This window comes from Sinocyclocheilus rhinocerous, unplaced genomic scaffold (genome assembly GCF_001515625.1).
Source record: "Sinocyclocheilus rhinocerous isolate Xijiao unplaced genomic scaffold, SAMN03320098_v1.1 scaffold2290, whole genome shotgun sequence".
Lineage (NCBI taxonomy): Eukaryota > Metazoa > Chordata > Actinopteri > Cypriniformes > Cyprinidae > Sinocyclocheilus > Sinocyclocheilus rhinocerous.
Window position 1 is genome coordinate 41,858 of NW_015659950.1, and position 17,091 is coordinate 58,948.

A 17,091-nucleotide genomic window follows, 5' to 3' on the forward strand; every position below is an offset into this window, starting at 1 on the left:
TGGTCGACTCTCACCATCTTGATACAGATGAACCAGAGTCTCGGAGTCTGTTCTTCTCCACACAACTTTCACTTTTTCTGCTACTAAAGGCGTCTCAACATAACAGGGCAAAATGACAGAGCCTCCCAGAGGTACAACCAGAGGACCAGAGGGACCTCGAACAATAAACCCCAGGGTATCTGCATGTTTGAGAAAGAGAAATAAATATAGTTATTGTTATAAAGTTACAATAGACCTAAATATAAATTATAAGTTTTATAATAATTTTAGAAATACTAGGCTATAATTTCCAAGCATTTAATACATATAATTTAAGTGGTTTAAGGGGTCTGACCACACTAATGAATTAATATCGAGCACCTCAGAATAGGCGTCTTGAAAGTACTTTTAAACACCAAAACAACAGTCACGCGCTGTACCATACCGGAAATAGGACATTTAAACATTTTTACGTTTACTTTCTCTCTTAAATGTTTAAAGGTTAATAAAGGACACGTGATTACCATGGAAAAGGCATTTTGCTTTTAAATGTCACATAACTGTAACGAGAGTAATGCAAAATTAAGCCTTTTTGCTTCCTATAGCGTTAAATCTAAACAAACAATACATACCATCAGATATAACAAAGTTGAGCATTAAAACACACTGCAGGAAATGCATCTTAAAATGCATTCTGACGAAACTCTCATTATTTCCAGTGTAAATGATAAGAAACGAGCAATTTCTTATGGAGCTCAGTGCGACACAAAGGCAACTGTTTTCTTCTTTTGCTGATTTTCGAAGGCACCTGAGGATGTGGTTTAGTGAGTGCAGAGACTTTGGTGAGTGTAAACAATGAGCGTGTTGCGTGTTAAGCTATTAGCACAAAGGAAATATGATATAATTATTGATATTGCGTGTACATCTGTGATGTTATTATTCTGATAAAGTCATTACAAACATTAATTTATAATATAGATTAACTGATTTATTTTATGTGTGTATGTTTATATTTGTCAACTGTAAAAGGTGGTCTTATAGAGCCATCTAGTGGTTAGCAGAGGAGTTGACATTGGAACTCAACTAAAACTTCTTCTTCTTCTTCTTCTTCTTCTAAGGAAAGAAGCCCAGAGGGAGTCCTGGAAATGCCTTGTCCTCAAGAAGATCAGACCGACAGAGACCTCACCTGCATCTTTATTAAAGAAAGTCTATTGTGTGTTGTAAGCCACACAAATGGTCGATATTGATATAGTATGCAAAAAAATAAATGTTCCCTTTGAATTTCACATATTTATTAAATAAGTGAAATTCATTTAGATCAAGAAGAACTCACCAATAACTTCAGATAATGACTTTAGATTTAAAAAAAAGAAAGATTGTGTTTAAATATGAGCACTTTGAAGTATTTTATTAGAGGCAATCAAAGACCTCCCTTATATGGGTTCTTTATGAAAGTTTGATGATTTTGTATTTTTGTTTTGTAGGGCTTTTTTTTTTTTCTAGATGTTGTGCATCTTAGTTACAGTACTGAGCATCATACTCTCATCAGCAGAAGTAAAAGAACAGCCAAGGTGTGAGCTTTACTGTCATAATAATGTCACTTAAAAATAAAATGCCACTTTTCTGAGGTGGGATTGAGTTCATTTAACCAACATTAGCAGCAGCCAGAGTCCAGAGTTTGGGATGGTGTCATGACAAAAGCAGTGCAGTATCCAATGGGAACGTGACATAATGCCATAAAAAAACCCGATAAGCTCAGAATGGATCTAATGAGGTTTTTATGCTTGTGTCAACATGGCCAAAAACTTGCTTGTTGTCACATTGGAGTTGCAGTGATAGTCTACAGAGAAGAGTTGTTTGTGTGTGTGTGTGTGTGTGTGTGTGTGTGTGTGTGAGAGACCTTGTTTTTATATCCTGCTGGGGACTGAATACACACCAACTCATGGGGAATCGTGTCACAGTGGGGACCTAAATTAAAGGTCCCCATCTGTAAGCTTGCAAATCATACAGATTTTTTTTTTTTTTTGAGAATGTAAAAATGCAGGAAGTTTTCTGTGAGGGTTGGGGTAGGGCGATAGAATAGATGGTTTCTACAGTAGAAAAGCCATTACGCCTATGGAGAATCCCTACAAGGATAGCAAACCAGACAGTTCCATGAATGATGCAGAAATAATGTTTTGTGCTAATGTTTTGAGAACATTATTAAAGACCAGAGAACATTGAACAAACATTCTATTAATGTTACTAGAAGAATATTAATAGGTTTATTAATACTAGAAGATGTTAATAAACATTAACATCTTGATGTAACATTTATCATTGACATTTTCTGTAAAGCTGTTTTGAAACAGTGTGTATTGTGACAAGCACAATACAAATAAACTTGACTTGACTGAGAGGCTACGTTAGTGGTCATACATGCAGCAAAGTTCAGTTAAAATGAGTGAAGTAGATCTGTTATCTCCAAATGACATGGTCTCACGGTAGGCTAATAGCATTATATATGCACCTTATACATTCATCAAAACACCAACATACCAGAGCCATCAGGATGATGTAGGTATGGATTCTCTGTCTGTTTGACCTTTTTTTTTTTAAGTCTCACACTGGGTAGGAAGGAAACGGCCTCCATTCCCTGCTCCTCCTCTTCCTGTGTCTGTGTGTTTCCCTTCTCCTGCCCAGATCATCCTGCACTTTATTTTTACAATTTTTATGATGCCCTTTCTCCATTGATCTGTGGAAAGTCCACAGATGTGTCTGCCTGTATTCTATAATAATCAAGACATACTGATCTATAGTCATTTATGGACCTATCAGAGAAGATAAAAGGAACATTTTGATAATGCAGCCCTAATAAAAAGGGAGAGTTCACAACAACAATAATAATAATAATATCTCATTACATTTTTAAAAACTTGCATGGCTTTATTTGTTTTTAAGAAAATAAGTTATGAGAGACTTTTCATTTTAGGGTGAACTATTCCTTTAAGACTCCCAAGTCAAGGGCCGACTGATTAGAAACCACAGTAATACCAAAACATTTTCATGATATGAAACTTCCTTTTCCTCCTTAACTGCCTGCCTTAACTTTCTGCTTTTAGACTGAAGCGAACTACCATTGTCCCCAATGGAAGCCTATTTCTGCAACATAAGAATACAAAGCATGATTTGGCAATTCATAATTATGACATAAAATGCCATGAGACAAAACGCTTAAATAATGACGTAAGTGGAAGTTATGACATACCGAGTCATAATTATGACATAAATAGTCAAACATTAGACTACATTAGAATTATGACTTTTATCTCATAATTTACATTTCATGAATATGATTTAGTATGTCATAATTTTGACTTTTTAAAAAATTTTCATGCCATAATTTCAATGTTTTTTCTCTGAATTTTGACTTTTATTTTATAATTATGACATTTATGTCATCATTTCATCTTTTAGCTCATAATTCTGACTTTTTATCTCATAAATATATATATATTTTTTTATATCATATATATGATTTACCAAAGCAGTGGTGGAAATGTACATCCATACTTGTCAATATAAATTAGATCAAATAAAACATAGAAGCAGGAAAGCTGTATGAGGGATTCTTATTCAAACCAGAACATGGATATTTGCTCATTTTCTAAATATACATCCTTGTCAATCAACATTTCCGACTGTCATCATTACACTGTAAAATGTTCTCTGCTTCACAGATGTATCTTGCTTCTGGGGTTTGAGCTCAGCGTCTGACTTTTATTACTTATACCTGCCCTAACTACCACTTATGTCATTTGTGCACTTTCAGGTAAGCCACTGTGATAAGAAAGCTGCAAGGATCACTGATGTAACTGCTTTCAGAATCTCACATCCGCACATGCAGAGACATCATGGGGTTCAAATTGAACGTTAATGAGGAACATGCTCTTATAAAGTCACATAACCCACACATTAGCTTGTTCGTTGCCAAATAAACAGTTTAACAAAAAAACAAAAAACAGTCTGTGTCTATCAGTTATGAGAAGAACATATTTTATACTATATTTTATAGATATTTAAGGCAACATTACTAGCAGTGTTTCAGTGAAACCAAAAATTTCCAAACTGCGAGCACACACACACACACACACACACACACACAAACAGCTGAATTATAATAACTAAAAACTAATGACAGTATGGACAAAAAAAAAAAACATCAAATTATTCAATAATATGCAACTGGACCACAATGGAGATCCAGGTTCTACCTTTAAATACTGAAAACCATCCAGAAATTGGCACAAATGTAAAAAAAAAAAAAGAAAGAAAACTGCACTTCGTATAATCTTAACTGGCATCAGAGCTTTGTGATCTAATAAAACACAAAGCATTTCTCTTTTACTGCATAGTAAACCTCAATTTGCTATTAGAACTCTGCAGGTCTATATTGTGAAAGTGGAATGCAGGCATACACACCCTTGCCATTTCTTACATCTGTAAAATATGGCTTTAAAATACTCAAACAATATTTTCCAGCGGTTTTGCACTCTGGGTTGTTCACCCTGCCAGTAAAGATTTACAGTTGAGACATTTGACCCTTTCAAAAAAAGGACAAATGTCTGAAGAACTTACAATACTGAACCCTGCAAGAACACTAAAGACTCCTGTAATGCATAGGAAAAATATTTTAAAAATATTAAAATCCAATTAGTACACAATATGATATTTATATCTTTATAATATTTATTTGATATGTATATCTTTTCATTTTAGTAGGTACAATAAGAATTTGCATTTTAGAAAATGCAAGTTTGTCTAAGGCACATGTACAGTAGTGTGTTTTCAAAGGCGTAGTAAAAAGACCATAAAATGTTACACTGTTGTGTTTTCGTTGCGCGACAGTTTTATGATCTGTCACCTGCTTCAGCGGGGAATGACACATTTATATACTTCAGTGTAGCCTATCAATAAATTCACCATTAGGAGCTTGTGCAACGTGCAGATCCATGCATGACAGGATATAGCGTGGGTCAGAAAAACAGAAGCGCGTTTGTGCCTGAGACGTATGAAGTCCTCTGCTCTGGTCCTGTTACGCGCAGAAGACCAGACAAACCCATAAAACCGTGCGCGCTTGGAGAGAGCAGCACCTCTCCACCTGAACCGACCTGAATGAGTCAACACTACAAGTACATTTCGACATTTATTAGGTGTACAAATAGTCACTTAAATGGTTGGCCAGATGTGGATGCTATAGTCATATAAACTTGTGGTTTTCACAATGGAAAACAATGCGGATTATGTGCGCACCGCAACATAACGCCTTATAGTGAACTCGTTTCAACTGGAATCGGGGATGAAGGTGATGTGCTGGCTCTTGATGTTGGATCTTAGACAAAGAGACATTGAGTCATCTAATCTTTATTGATCACAGAAACGGAGAAGAGTCTGATCAATTAGTGGAAGCGCTTCTGAAACCCAGAGGACCGCGCATTGCGTTTGAGGTAGGTTTGTACAGCTACACACTATAACCAAATAAGAGTGAAACGTAGCTTCATTCTGTGGCCGATTAAGCCTAATACTTTGCATGGCATTTAGTGGAAATGGTCGTGTTATCGCGTTATCAACTTTAATTCCGACATTTCAAATAGCATTTTTTCCCGTGAAAACTTTACCTATTGCAACAAAAGCACGTTTTGATTAGTACACTTTGTACAATTTATACTTTGTTAAATATAGCCTAGTTTAAATATATAAACATTTTGTTAGTTTGCCCATAAAGACTGTGAATGGCAGTGACATTTTCTAGAGCTGAATTTCCATATCTACAGATATTTTATAATTAACCATTATATTAGATTTATATTTAAATAATTGCTTAAAGACGTTCTATAAGGAATTTCCATGGGTAATTTTAGGGGCGACGTGTCTCCAGCTACACTCTAAAAAATGCTGGGTTAAATATAACCCAGCGCTGGGTTATATTTAACCCAGCATTTTTTAGAGTGTAAGCAGCTATTGAGCTATTGATTGATTGATTGATGTAATAAACTATAATAAAGTGACAATGCTTGAATGCTATGGTTACTCCCTCAGCAAACTGTCAAGTGAAAATTCGCACCCTCAGTAATTCGTAACTTTTAAAATGTTTGAAACCTTATATAGCCTATAGGCCGATACATATATTAAGAATTGGCGAATAAGACCATCCTGCACAAAGAGATCTGCATGTGCACCATAGATGATTCGCAAGCTGAGCAAGGGCTCGTGATTAAATAAACCGTCTGTACCATACTATTTTACAGCTGCGCCAAAGATGCAACGGAAATATAAGACGGAAAATAAGTGTCGGCACATCAACACGGCCTTTTGTTACAGTCAGGCACTCGCTTAACAAACTTGTGGCGTAGAAGGCAAGTTAAATATTCACCGGTGCGGTGGAAATGCAGACGGTTCATATGAATTAGTGTCCACTGGACTGTTTGTACTCATAACAGTGACACCGTTACCCTTTGTTTCGATTTATGGTTCAGCGCATTTCTGAGGCTGTGCTTTATTTGTGCAACACATTGTGTCGCTCTGCTCACTTTGCACGCCTCATATCCAGCGCGAGTACCACTTAAAGTCAAGGTCATGCAACACATAAACAACAGCTACATTGTTCATGCAATGACAATGCAATATGAATATGCATGTTTTTGAAACACGAAAAAAATGCCAATTAATTGGGGGAAAAGCCTTTGACGTTTTTGTTGGGGTAACAAACATTTTTTTTAATGTCTATGGATTTTTTTTTTTTTTAATTTCCAGTGCTGCATATCTAAAAATAGGCTAAAAGTTCCAGTTAGAACCAAATTGGGTTTTACAACCTGATGCCTCTAAAAAAAAATCTTTTACCCCAAAGAACCATTGAGGAACCTTGACTGTTAGGACTGAAAAGCTGGTTGAGTCTCCGTCCTTATGCTGATTAACTATACTGAATTAAGATATTTCCAAGTCAAGTGTATTTATGTCACATTTAATACTCTCAGAATTGTTCAGTTCAAGTTTTAATCATGTTTTAGAATGTTTTTGTGCACTAATGAAAGCTGTAAAAATAAAGCTCAATGCATTGTGTTTGAAGGAATTTTCCATATTGATTTTCCCATATTTTGAATTAAGCATTGCATTGTGTTAAAGGAATGTCTGATAAACTCATCACATAATGTCGTTTTTCTATGGATTTTTATCCTACAGTGTGTGCATAAAAGTCAAACAAGAAAGTTTAATTTCTCATTTTAAATATCATGCTGCTGAGATAAACCACTATTCTCATTTTGTTCTTTATAGGCCTTTGGTGACTCAAAAATCAGCGGTTCCTTGCCAAATCGGTGCCTGTATCTAAATATGGCAACCCAGGGGTCCATGTGCAACACCTCAATCTCAGACTACACAAACCAGTCCAATGAATTCACCAATATTTCCCTTCAACTGAATGGAAGCTCGATGGCCGAGGAGGACAGCACAAAGATTCTGGCCGTAATCTACCTCGTGGTGTTCGTTGTGGGTTTGACAGGCAACTCTCTGGCCATTTTCGTGGTCCTGCGCTACACCAAAATGAAGACGGTCACCAACATGTACATCTTAAACCTGGCAGTGGCCGACGAGCTGTACATCCTGGGACTTCCATTTCTCACCACCCACAACGTGCTCACCTACTGGCCATTTGGCAACTTCCTCTGTCGTATTCTGATGTGGGCAGACTCCATCAGTCAATTTACTAGCACATTCTGTCTGACAGTAATGAGCATTGATCGCTATATGGCTGTGGTACATCCTATCCGCAGTGCAAAGGTTTCTTCTGCCCACTTATGGTCATCTGCCTTTGCTACCTGCTCATTGTAATCAAGGTAAAGTCCGCCAGTGCCCGAGCGGGACTCTCCAAACGCCGCAAGTCTGAGAAGAAAGTGACGAGAATGGTGGTGATCATCGTGGTGCTGTTTGTCCTGTGCTGGCTGCCGTTTTTCATACTCAACATCCTCAACCTCATCAGCACCCTCCCGGAGAACGGCTTAATCACCGGCGTCTACTTTCTCACCGTCATCCTGACCTACGTCAACAGCTGTGCCAATCCTCTGCTCTATGGCTTTCTGTCAGACAACTTCAAGCGGAGCTTCCAGCAAGTGTTGTGCATCCACAGGGTCAACGGGGTCAGCAACGGTCACCCTGCTCGTGAGCGCCTCAGCAGGAACCAACAGAATGAGGCCTTCTTCCCTCCAAGGAGCACTGATTTCAACGAACATGTCCAGAGTTATCAAGTAAGGGCCTTTGATTATGAAACACATCCTTAGCATCATCTTTTAAACAATGCATAGGCAGTCACATAATATGAAGACCAGGGTCAATGTCAATGTTGTTATCATTAACTAATATATATATATATATATATATATATATATGAATATGATCAAAATATAGAAATTTCAAAACCTTTAAAAAGTTTACATTGAAGTATTACAATGTATGGAAGCTTGTTTCTGCTACTGAATAAAAATAAAAAAGGTAATTGTTTATCTCACAACTCAGATTTGTGAGAGGATTTTTTTCTTCTCAGATTCTGAGAAGAAAAACTCTCAATTCTGACTTTATTTCTCAGAATTGCAAGTTTACATCTCAAAATTCTGACTTTTTTTTCAATTATGGGATATACACTGGCAATTGCGAGAAATATAGTCGAAATTGTGAGATACAATTGTGAGATGCAAAACAACCCAGAATTGCGAGATATAAACTAAAATAGTCAGTTTATTCCCTCAGAACTTCATAACTCACAATTGTGAGTTTATATTTCACAATTCGGAGAAAACAAGTTAGTATTGCAAAATATAAGCTTAGAATTGTGAGTTGGTATCTCGCAATTTCAACTATATTTCTCGCAATCGCAAGTGTGTATCCCATAATTCTGACTTTATAACTCATGACTGCGAGTTTATCACACAATTCTAAAAAATAATAATAAAATAAATAAATAAATAAAAATAAAAATTTTACTCGCATGTAAGTTCACAATTGTGAGGGAAAGAAGTCAGAATTGTGAAATAAAAATGTGGCAGAAATGGGCTTCTATAAAAACGACTCAAATTGCAATAAAAATAAAGCTAATAGAAATATTTACAAAAACGAATAAAAAAAATAACAAAGCACATAACATTACAACCGATTACTAAAACGTAAATTAAATTCTAATTTAATTTACATTTAAATTAATTTGGAATTGTATACCCTAACAATAATTTTTTTTTGAATTTCCAATTCAAAGTTTCATGTCTTTACTCATCTGCCTATGAATTTGATGCAGATTTTTTGTAATGTATTTGTAACCTTCACTGAGAAACCAGCATTCATTCGTTGCAATTATTCAGTTTCTCTAAGGCCTTCATTTGATCACTTATTAGTGATAGCACTATGAGTAAAGAGGGAAGGATGCTCATCGATAATGGTCATAAATGTCAGGCTTATCAGTGCAAACAGCAGAGAACACCACAAGTAGAACATCACTAAATCTTCTCGAATTAAACAGGTCTGGCCCATCACACCTTAGTCATCAGATTATGAAACATTATCCTCAAAGAAGTGATATAGACCATAAACACAAAACAACCGGGTACTTGTTCCTTTCTCAGGCAGCGCCAACATTCCAAACTGTTGAGAAGCATGGAAGCTTTGAATGCTGGTATATGTTGGGGCCTTAAGAAACAACATTTCTTTTAAATGATCACTATTGCATAATGGACTCTACAACACTACTGAAGGCATGTAGATTTTAACTGGTTGTTCTGTACATAAATGCCCCTAAAAAGTAGATCTGAATGAAAACAAATACTCGGATTACATCTGAACTGCATTTAAAGAATAGAGTTCTTAGAATAGTTGTTACAAGGCTAAAGGCTTTATTCTTACTATTGTTTTTGCTTTATGAAATCCTATACCTACCTTTTCCTTTTCAGTCCATTGGTTTGGAGGCCGAGGCCTGTGATAAATCGGAAAACCACCGACTTGGACCACAGCCGAGCAGCCAGTCCATATAAAATCTGAAAGTTGGATGGATTTTTCCCCCTTTTAACGCATATTGAGTCGGTCGTCCAATCAAAGTCATTATGACATGGTCAAAATATACAGCTTTATATAAAGTTATTGTTGTCTGTGCCTAGAGCAAACACTCTCTGGTGCACAAACACAATACATTTCCATATAAATCACTCTGTGATGAGAAGATATCAGTGATGTTATATATAACTGTAAATAATAAATTATAATGGCAAATGGCTCATCATTTTGTTCAGCATGACTGAATGAAACTGGGAAACTGTTCATCCACGACCTTTGGACCAATTTGGACAGTTGAGAGAGGAAGTGGCTTCTGCTGTTACATTTTGATGGATCATTGCTAATTTGGTGGCGGATCTGAACAGTTTCACTCTCGAACAAGCTCTCCTGGTGATTTTCTGCATTTCAAAGCAGAGTGATACACAAGGTCTGGTGGAAATGCCAAACAGCCTATTTATTAAAGGCAGAATGTCTTATTTATGATGGATGAAGATGCTTAGTTGGAGCTAAAGCAATGGCCAAAACATCCTGAGAGCAGCAAGAAGCTGCTCAGGCAGAAATTAAAAAAAATTTAGTCGGGGGTTAATAAGGTGTACCTGTGTTATGCTACCTTAGTCTTGATGTTGTTTGTATCATTAATAAACCTGGATTTACAGGATTACAATAAGTTTTAAATCGAAACATGGGACTCTTGTAATAATTATGTAGTAAAAGACATATGTTATTAGATTATTATGTGCTGTATATAGTAAACCAGTGGTTCCCAACCCTGGTCCTGGAGGCACCCCAACACTGCACATTTTGTATGTCTCCTTAATCAATCACACCTGATTCAGGTCATCAGCTCATTAGTAGAGACTCCAAGATCTGAAATTGGTGTTTCAGGGACCAGGGTTGGGAACCACTGTAGTAAACAATACTGTAAAGTTAATTACTTTAAATATAGGTCCAGGCAAAGTGGTTTATATTAACCTGTCAATCACACTGTTCAGAGTTCTACAAGTACATAAACAGCTGCTTACAAGTTAATTAAACAGTGTATTAAACAGCTGCTTACAATGATTCAAAAAAATATCTCCATCCGTTAACATCTCATGACTTGTTTGAGTTTTTTTATTTTATTTTTTTTACTGTAGACAGATTTTACCTTTACATCATCAGATTCCTTATTTGTGTCCAGGGCCAGAAGGTCAGCAGATTTTCCATACTTTATTGGCTTTAGATTTACAGAGACTGTATTCATTAATAGACACTTCTGGGTCAATTTAGCCAATTATCAACAATAGCCCCCAGGCAGGTATGAAAAAAACATTAAAAAAAACAAAGAGGCACGCATAAGGGACAATACTCAAAACAAGATAAGTATGCAGACAAAATGTTACATAGACAAGACAGTCAACTTAGACAAAATTATGTTTCTGCATCAGAACAGATTTGGAGAAATGTAGCATTACATCACTCATCAATGGATGCTCTGCAGTGAATGGGTGCCGTCAGAATGAGAGTCCAAACAGCTGATAAAAACATCACAATAATCCACAAGTAATCCACACCACTCCAGTCCATCAGTTAATGTCTTGTGAAGAGAAAAGCTGCATGTTTGTAGAAACCATCATTTTAACTTTAAACCATTACTTCTGGCAAAAAAAAAAAAGTCGATAATCCATAATAATGCTTCGTCCAGTGAAAAAGTTTATCCCCTATTGTTCTCTCACATCAAAATCCACCAACATATTTGTTTAAACTATTTTGGACTGTTTTCGCATGTAAACAGTGCTTGATCGTTGCATATTTTTCTCCTATTTCAGACAAAATGTATTTTTCACTGGAGAAAGCAATAATATGAATAGAGGACTTTTAGCCCGGAAGCGACTGTTTGAAGTTAAAAACATCTTAATGATGGATTTGTCTCTTACAAACATTCAGCTTTCCTCATCACAGAACATTAACTGATGGACTGGAGTGGTGTGGATTACTTGTGGATTATTGTGATGTTTTTATCAGCTGTTTGGACTCTCATTCTGACGGCACCCATTCACTGCAGAGGATCCATTGGTGAGCAAGTGATGTAAAGCTACATTTCTCCAAATCTGTTCCAATAAACAAACTCATCTACATCTTGGATGACCAGAGGGTGAGGATATTTTCAGCAAAATTTCATTCAGAGGATGTACTTTCTCCGACTAAAAAAATGAGTCCGCCGCAAGATCAGTTTTGGTTTTACATTACATCATCATCCAGTCAGCAAAAAGATCCATTGTGTGTTGCTAAAAGCACACGGACCAGATCCCTTCCACTGCTTTTCTGAAATACTATGCTGAAATAAGAAGGTTCAACAAATGCAAAACATTTCTATTAAATGGTTACTGTTGCACTTTGGACTCTATAAATACCATGCCCTTTCTGGCATGCAGGCAAATTCCTGCAAATCTATAGATCGTACCGTCTTTACAAGTGCACCTTTTACTCTTTAATTTTTTCCTTCTCTTAAAATGTTTCATTATGCCGAACAATACTCCTTATAATCACTGTTTATTGTTGACGTATCATCAACAGGTTCTGGCCGTTAGTTTTTCAGGGCATATGCGTTCCAGTGTTTGTTTTGAGTTCAGTCACTCATTTGCCACGAGCTTTAGCGGACTTGTCAATGTTAGACCCAGCCACAGACTAGACAAACCAGTTTCATCACAGTGTCTTTCCATTCTCTATCTCTTTGTCAACATGCCCCCTTTTCTCTCAGTTTTGCCATCTCTACCCGCATGTTGATGTTGTTTACTGACAACCCATCTCTCAGGGTGCAGGAGGTTGCAAGTGTCACTTGTCCTTTTTCTATACGTTCAAACCTGCCGTATACAAACTTTCAATGTCAAAGCAGAGGACAATACTCAGCATGCACTGGAAAAAAGTGCTTTAAATTGAAATACTTATTTCAGTTCCACAAATCAGTAAAGATGCATCAACATGATTATTCCTCTCAGTCTTTAGTAAAATAATTCCCATATATTTAATATAATGAAATAAAATATTTTAAGTGACCAAATTAGTGATTCTATGCATGCGCATGATTCATATGTTCCTTTTAACATAACCACACAAGTAGCATACTAAATAGTAATTTCCTAACGATTAAATTATCAAATGTCATACTGTTCAATGTCGCCCATTTCTCAAAAACACATACAATAACATTTAAATTCAATGTTGAATTTACATTCAACATTCACTCTCCCCATTAGTCCCATGCAAAGCATATACTGGGAATTACAGATCCCCTGCCCAGTTTCAGTTCAAAATCAAAATGATACATCTAGTCCCAACAGAAATTGATTACTGTGGATTGAAAGCAAATAAATTAGAGTTTTTAGGAAATATAAGAGTTTTGCTACATTAGCTTATTTTCTGAAAAAAATTAAGAAAGTTTTTTTAAGTTAACTCAGCAGGTGCTAAATGTTATGTTTGTTTGTACTCATTAACCTTTGAAAAACACTAATGGTCAAATGAAATGCTGTAAAACAATGTACAAAATACTGAAAAATATAAATGTATCAAGTACATATAGTAAAACAAATCTAAATATATGGATTTTCCCTTTGCTTAATGTCTGTGTGAAGTGTTGTTGGTTAGTCCTGTGGTGACATAATCTGTGAATTAAGTTTTGCTGAGTGAAGCAAAGCAGAGAGACTGTAAATTACTACCAAATAATTTGTCAATCTAACAACAACGCAGAAAATCAGATTTAAGATCTTAAAATCAAGGCCTGCTGAAAATGCACTCACCCTCACAGGTCATCAAACATGTTGATGAGTTTGTTTCTTAATCAGAACAGATTTGAAGAAATGTGGCATTACATCATTCGCTCATGAATGGATCCTCTGCAGTGAATGGGTGCCGTCAGAATGAGAGTCCGAGCAGCTGATAAAAAACAGTTCGTTTCTTACAAACATGCAGCTTTTCTCTTCACAAGACATTAACTGATGGACTGGAGTGGTGTGGATTACTTGTGGATTATTGTGATATTTTTATCAGCTGTTTGGACTCTCATTCTGACGGCACCCATTCACTGCAGAGCATCCATTGCTGAGCAAGTGATGCAATAGTGATTTTCTCCAATTCTGTTCCCATGAACAAACTCATCTACATCTTGGATGACCTGAGGGTGAGTAAATTTTCAGCAATTTTTTCATTTTTTGGGGGTGAACTATTCCTTTAAGCATTTTTAAGAATTGTGAGTTAATGCAAACAGAGGAGGCTTGTTGCATAATTGTAAACATTCATAATTGATACATAAAGAAAGGAAGAAAAATCTGAAGCTAACAGAACAACAAGTCTAGAGAATTTGAACTCTTTTAAAGTAGACGAGGAAACGCCCTGCAAGAGAAAACTGCATTTTGTCATCCGAGCCCTCTTGCACACAAAGGCGGATATGGGAGTGAAAATAGTTTTCCAGTCTCCTTTCAACCCAGTTGTTTTTAAATTGGCTAATTTAGCGAGGTGTTAAGCCCCACTGATAATACAATTTGAAGTACCATTCAACAAATAAGACATTTTACCTTCCCTTCATTTCATTTGAAAAGAAATGGGATTGTAGGTTATTTTGGGAAGCTGTTAGCAAATTGCATTTGCCTGAATGGATGGAATCGGAAATCGGAAAACCACTTGAGCCATCCGACAACTGGCCTTTCCCAAAATCACATTTGGCATTCATTCTCATGCTGACGGATTCACGGTGAACTTTACCTAAAGGTCAGAAGACCGAATATATGTGTCTCAGGTTTCTGTTTCAGTATTGTATATAGAATATCTGATACATGCGCTTTTGACTCCACTAATCAAAGCAAAAGTTCAAAGTGGTTTGAAGACCATTAATGCAAATCGTTCTGAGAAAACTTTACTATTTTCCAAGCAGAGTTTGAACCCATAAATGACAAAGTGCCAAATACCAGGAGGTCATACATCGATAAGCATGTCCATCAAGAGCCATGGCACTTCCTGGAAACAATTTTCCCCTCATAGGAAATAATCCCATTACATTTTGTCCAGCACTATTTGGTCAGTGCATTAAGGTCTACATACAAGTGATTAAACTGTTATGGAAAATGACTGCTGTAAAGGGTTGGAGGAGTTTAAAATAGAGCATTAGAGAGGCAAAAAAAAAAAAAACTAAATTACTGACTACAATAAGAGGTGGGCGCACTTCAAATGAAGGGACAAGACGCATTTAATCCTGAACTGAACGGTCTGACATGAAAAACAAGAGGAAAAATGATTTTGATCATTTCTGTTTCCATCTCAACAAGAACTGAAAGATAATATACCACTGTTTTTCCCCAAATAAAATGTATTCAAGCAAGCAAATGTGTTAACATCCAACTGCAAGTCAAAATACATGTCTGTTTACCACACTTACTATTTACACTGTAATGGAGCCTATATAAATGTAAGCAGAAAAATTGTTGTATGTAAACATAACTATCTTTTCATGCACTCGAACATGCAATATCTGTTTGATTTGATGTTTGTTTTGTATTGTAAGAAAAGTGATGCATTATTTGTGGTATAAAAAGTTTTAGATGTAGAAAATAAAGACAAAAATAAAATTTTTATTAATATACAATTATTAAAATAATTCTGTGGTATTGTTGTGTGTCCTTATACTATTTAATTGAATGTAATGTAACTGAGAAAAGGTAAGCTAAATGTATAATTTAACATTGTAAGCTAAATGTATAATTAATTATGCTGAATTTAATTTAAGGATTTCAAGTGAGCATTGAAAGCTGTATGTAAAATTAATAACTCTGGATTTAATTTAATCTGTGGTATTGTTGTGTGCCTGTATACAATTTAATTTAATTTAATTTAATTAGCATTGTAAAGTGCATGTATACTTAAAATAAACCTTGACAGCTGACAGTAATTATCGGACAGTGCCATCTAGTGGGTGAATACCTAAACTGTCAATGCAAATATATTCTAGTCTTTTTTTTTTCTTTTTTTTTTCCATCTTAGTGAAGATGAAGAATTATAACTGTCCTTTTATCAGTTACTTAGTTGCCAGCCACAATTAACAGTAACAAAATCAGAGACAGCAAGGTTGTCAGATGGCCAATGACTCTACTGACTTCTTATCTCTGACGTCACAAGATAGAAACTGAACAATAACTGCCAGAAACATTCACTTGATTTCAAAGAATTTATGGAAGATGTTGTTTGCCTCAATGTTTAGTTTCTACGAAGGCTTTTCATCTTTTTGCACAAAGGGGCAGGGGAATATCTAGACTGATTATTCTCATGTGCTCATATCATACACGTCATAATAATCATGCACATTATACAATACTGGAATAAACAGAGGTATCATACAATGTCAATTCTGTAAACAATGTAAATTCTGTTTCATCTTACAGTGTGTAAAATGCCATAAAACAATTTTCCTGACAGGACTGGAATGCATTAATTATGACTGACAGTGACATCTAGTGGTTAAAAGTGGAAACATTTAAATTTAAACTTGCATCTATCTATCTATCTATCTATCCATCTATCTATCTATCTATCTACCTATCTATCTATCTGTCTGTCTGTCTGTCTGTCTGTCTGTCTATCTATCTGTCTGTCTGTCTGTCTGTCATCTATCTATCTATCTATCTATCTATCTATCTATCTATCTATCTATCTATCTATCTATCTATCTATCTATCTATCTATCTATCTATCTATCTATCTATCTATCTATCTATCTATCTATCTATCTATCTATCTATCTATCTATCTATCTATCTATCTATCTATCTATCTATCTATCTATCTATCTATCTATCTATCTATCTATCTATCTATCTATCTATCTATCTATCTATCTATCTATCTATCTATCTATCTATCTATCTATCTATCTATCTATCTATCTGTCTGTCTGTATGTCTGTCTGTCTGTCTGTCTGTCTGTCTGTCTCTGTCTATATATCTGTCTGTCTGTCTGTCATTCTGTCATCTATCTATCTATCTATCTATCTATCTATCTATCTATCTATCTATCCGTCTG

The 17,091-nt window shown here is 35.7% G+C and overlaps 1 protein-coding gene and 1 pseudogene across 1 annotated transcript in view; one reads left to right on the forward strand and one right to left on the reverse strand.

Moving 5' to 3' along the window:
* Positions 1-734, reverse strand: part of LOC107724660 (junctional adhesion molecule-like) — a 4,708-nt gene extending 3,974 nt beyond the window's left edge. The window contains exons 1-2 of the mRNA XM_016533668.1: positions 612-734; positions 15-179 (exon numbers count right to left, since the gene is read on the reverse strand). Of these exons, the coding sequence (XP_016389154.1) occupies positions 15-179; positions 612-672 (226 nt within the window). The 5' untranslated portion in view covers positions 673-734. The remainder of the gene's footprint in view (positions 1-14; positions 180-611) is intronic.
* A 4,450-nt stretch (positions 735-5,184) lies between these two features.
* LOC107724670 (somatostatin receptor type 5-like) lies at positions 5,185-10,028 on the forward strand (annotated as a pseudogene).
* Positions 10,029-17,091: the final 7,063 nt, after the last annotated feature.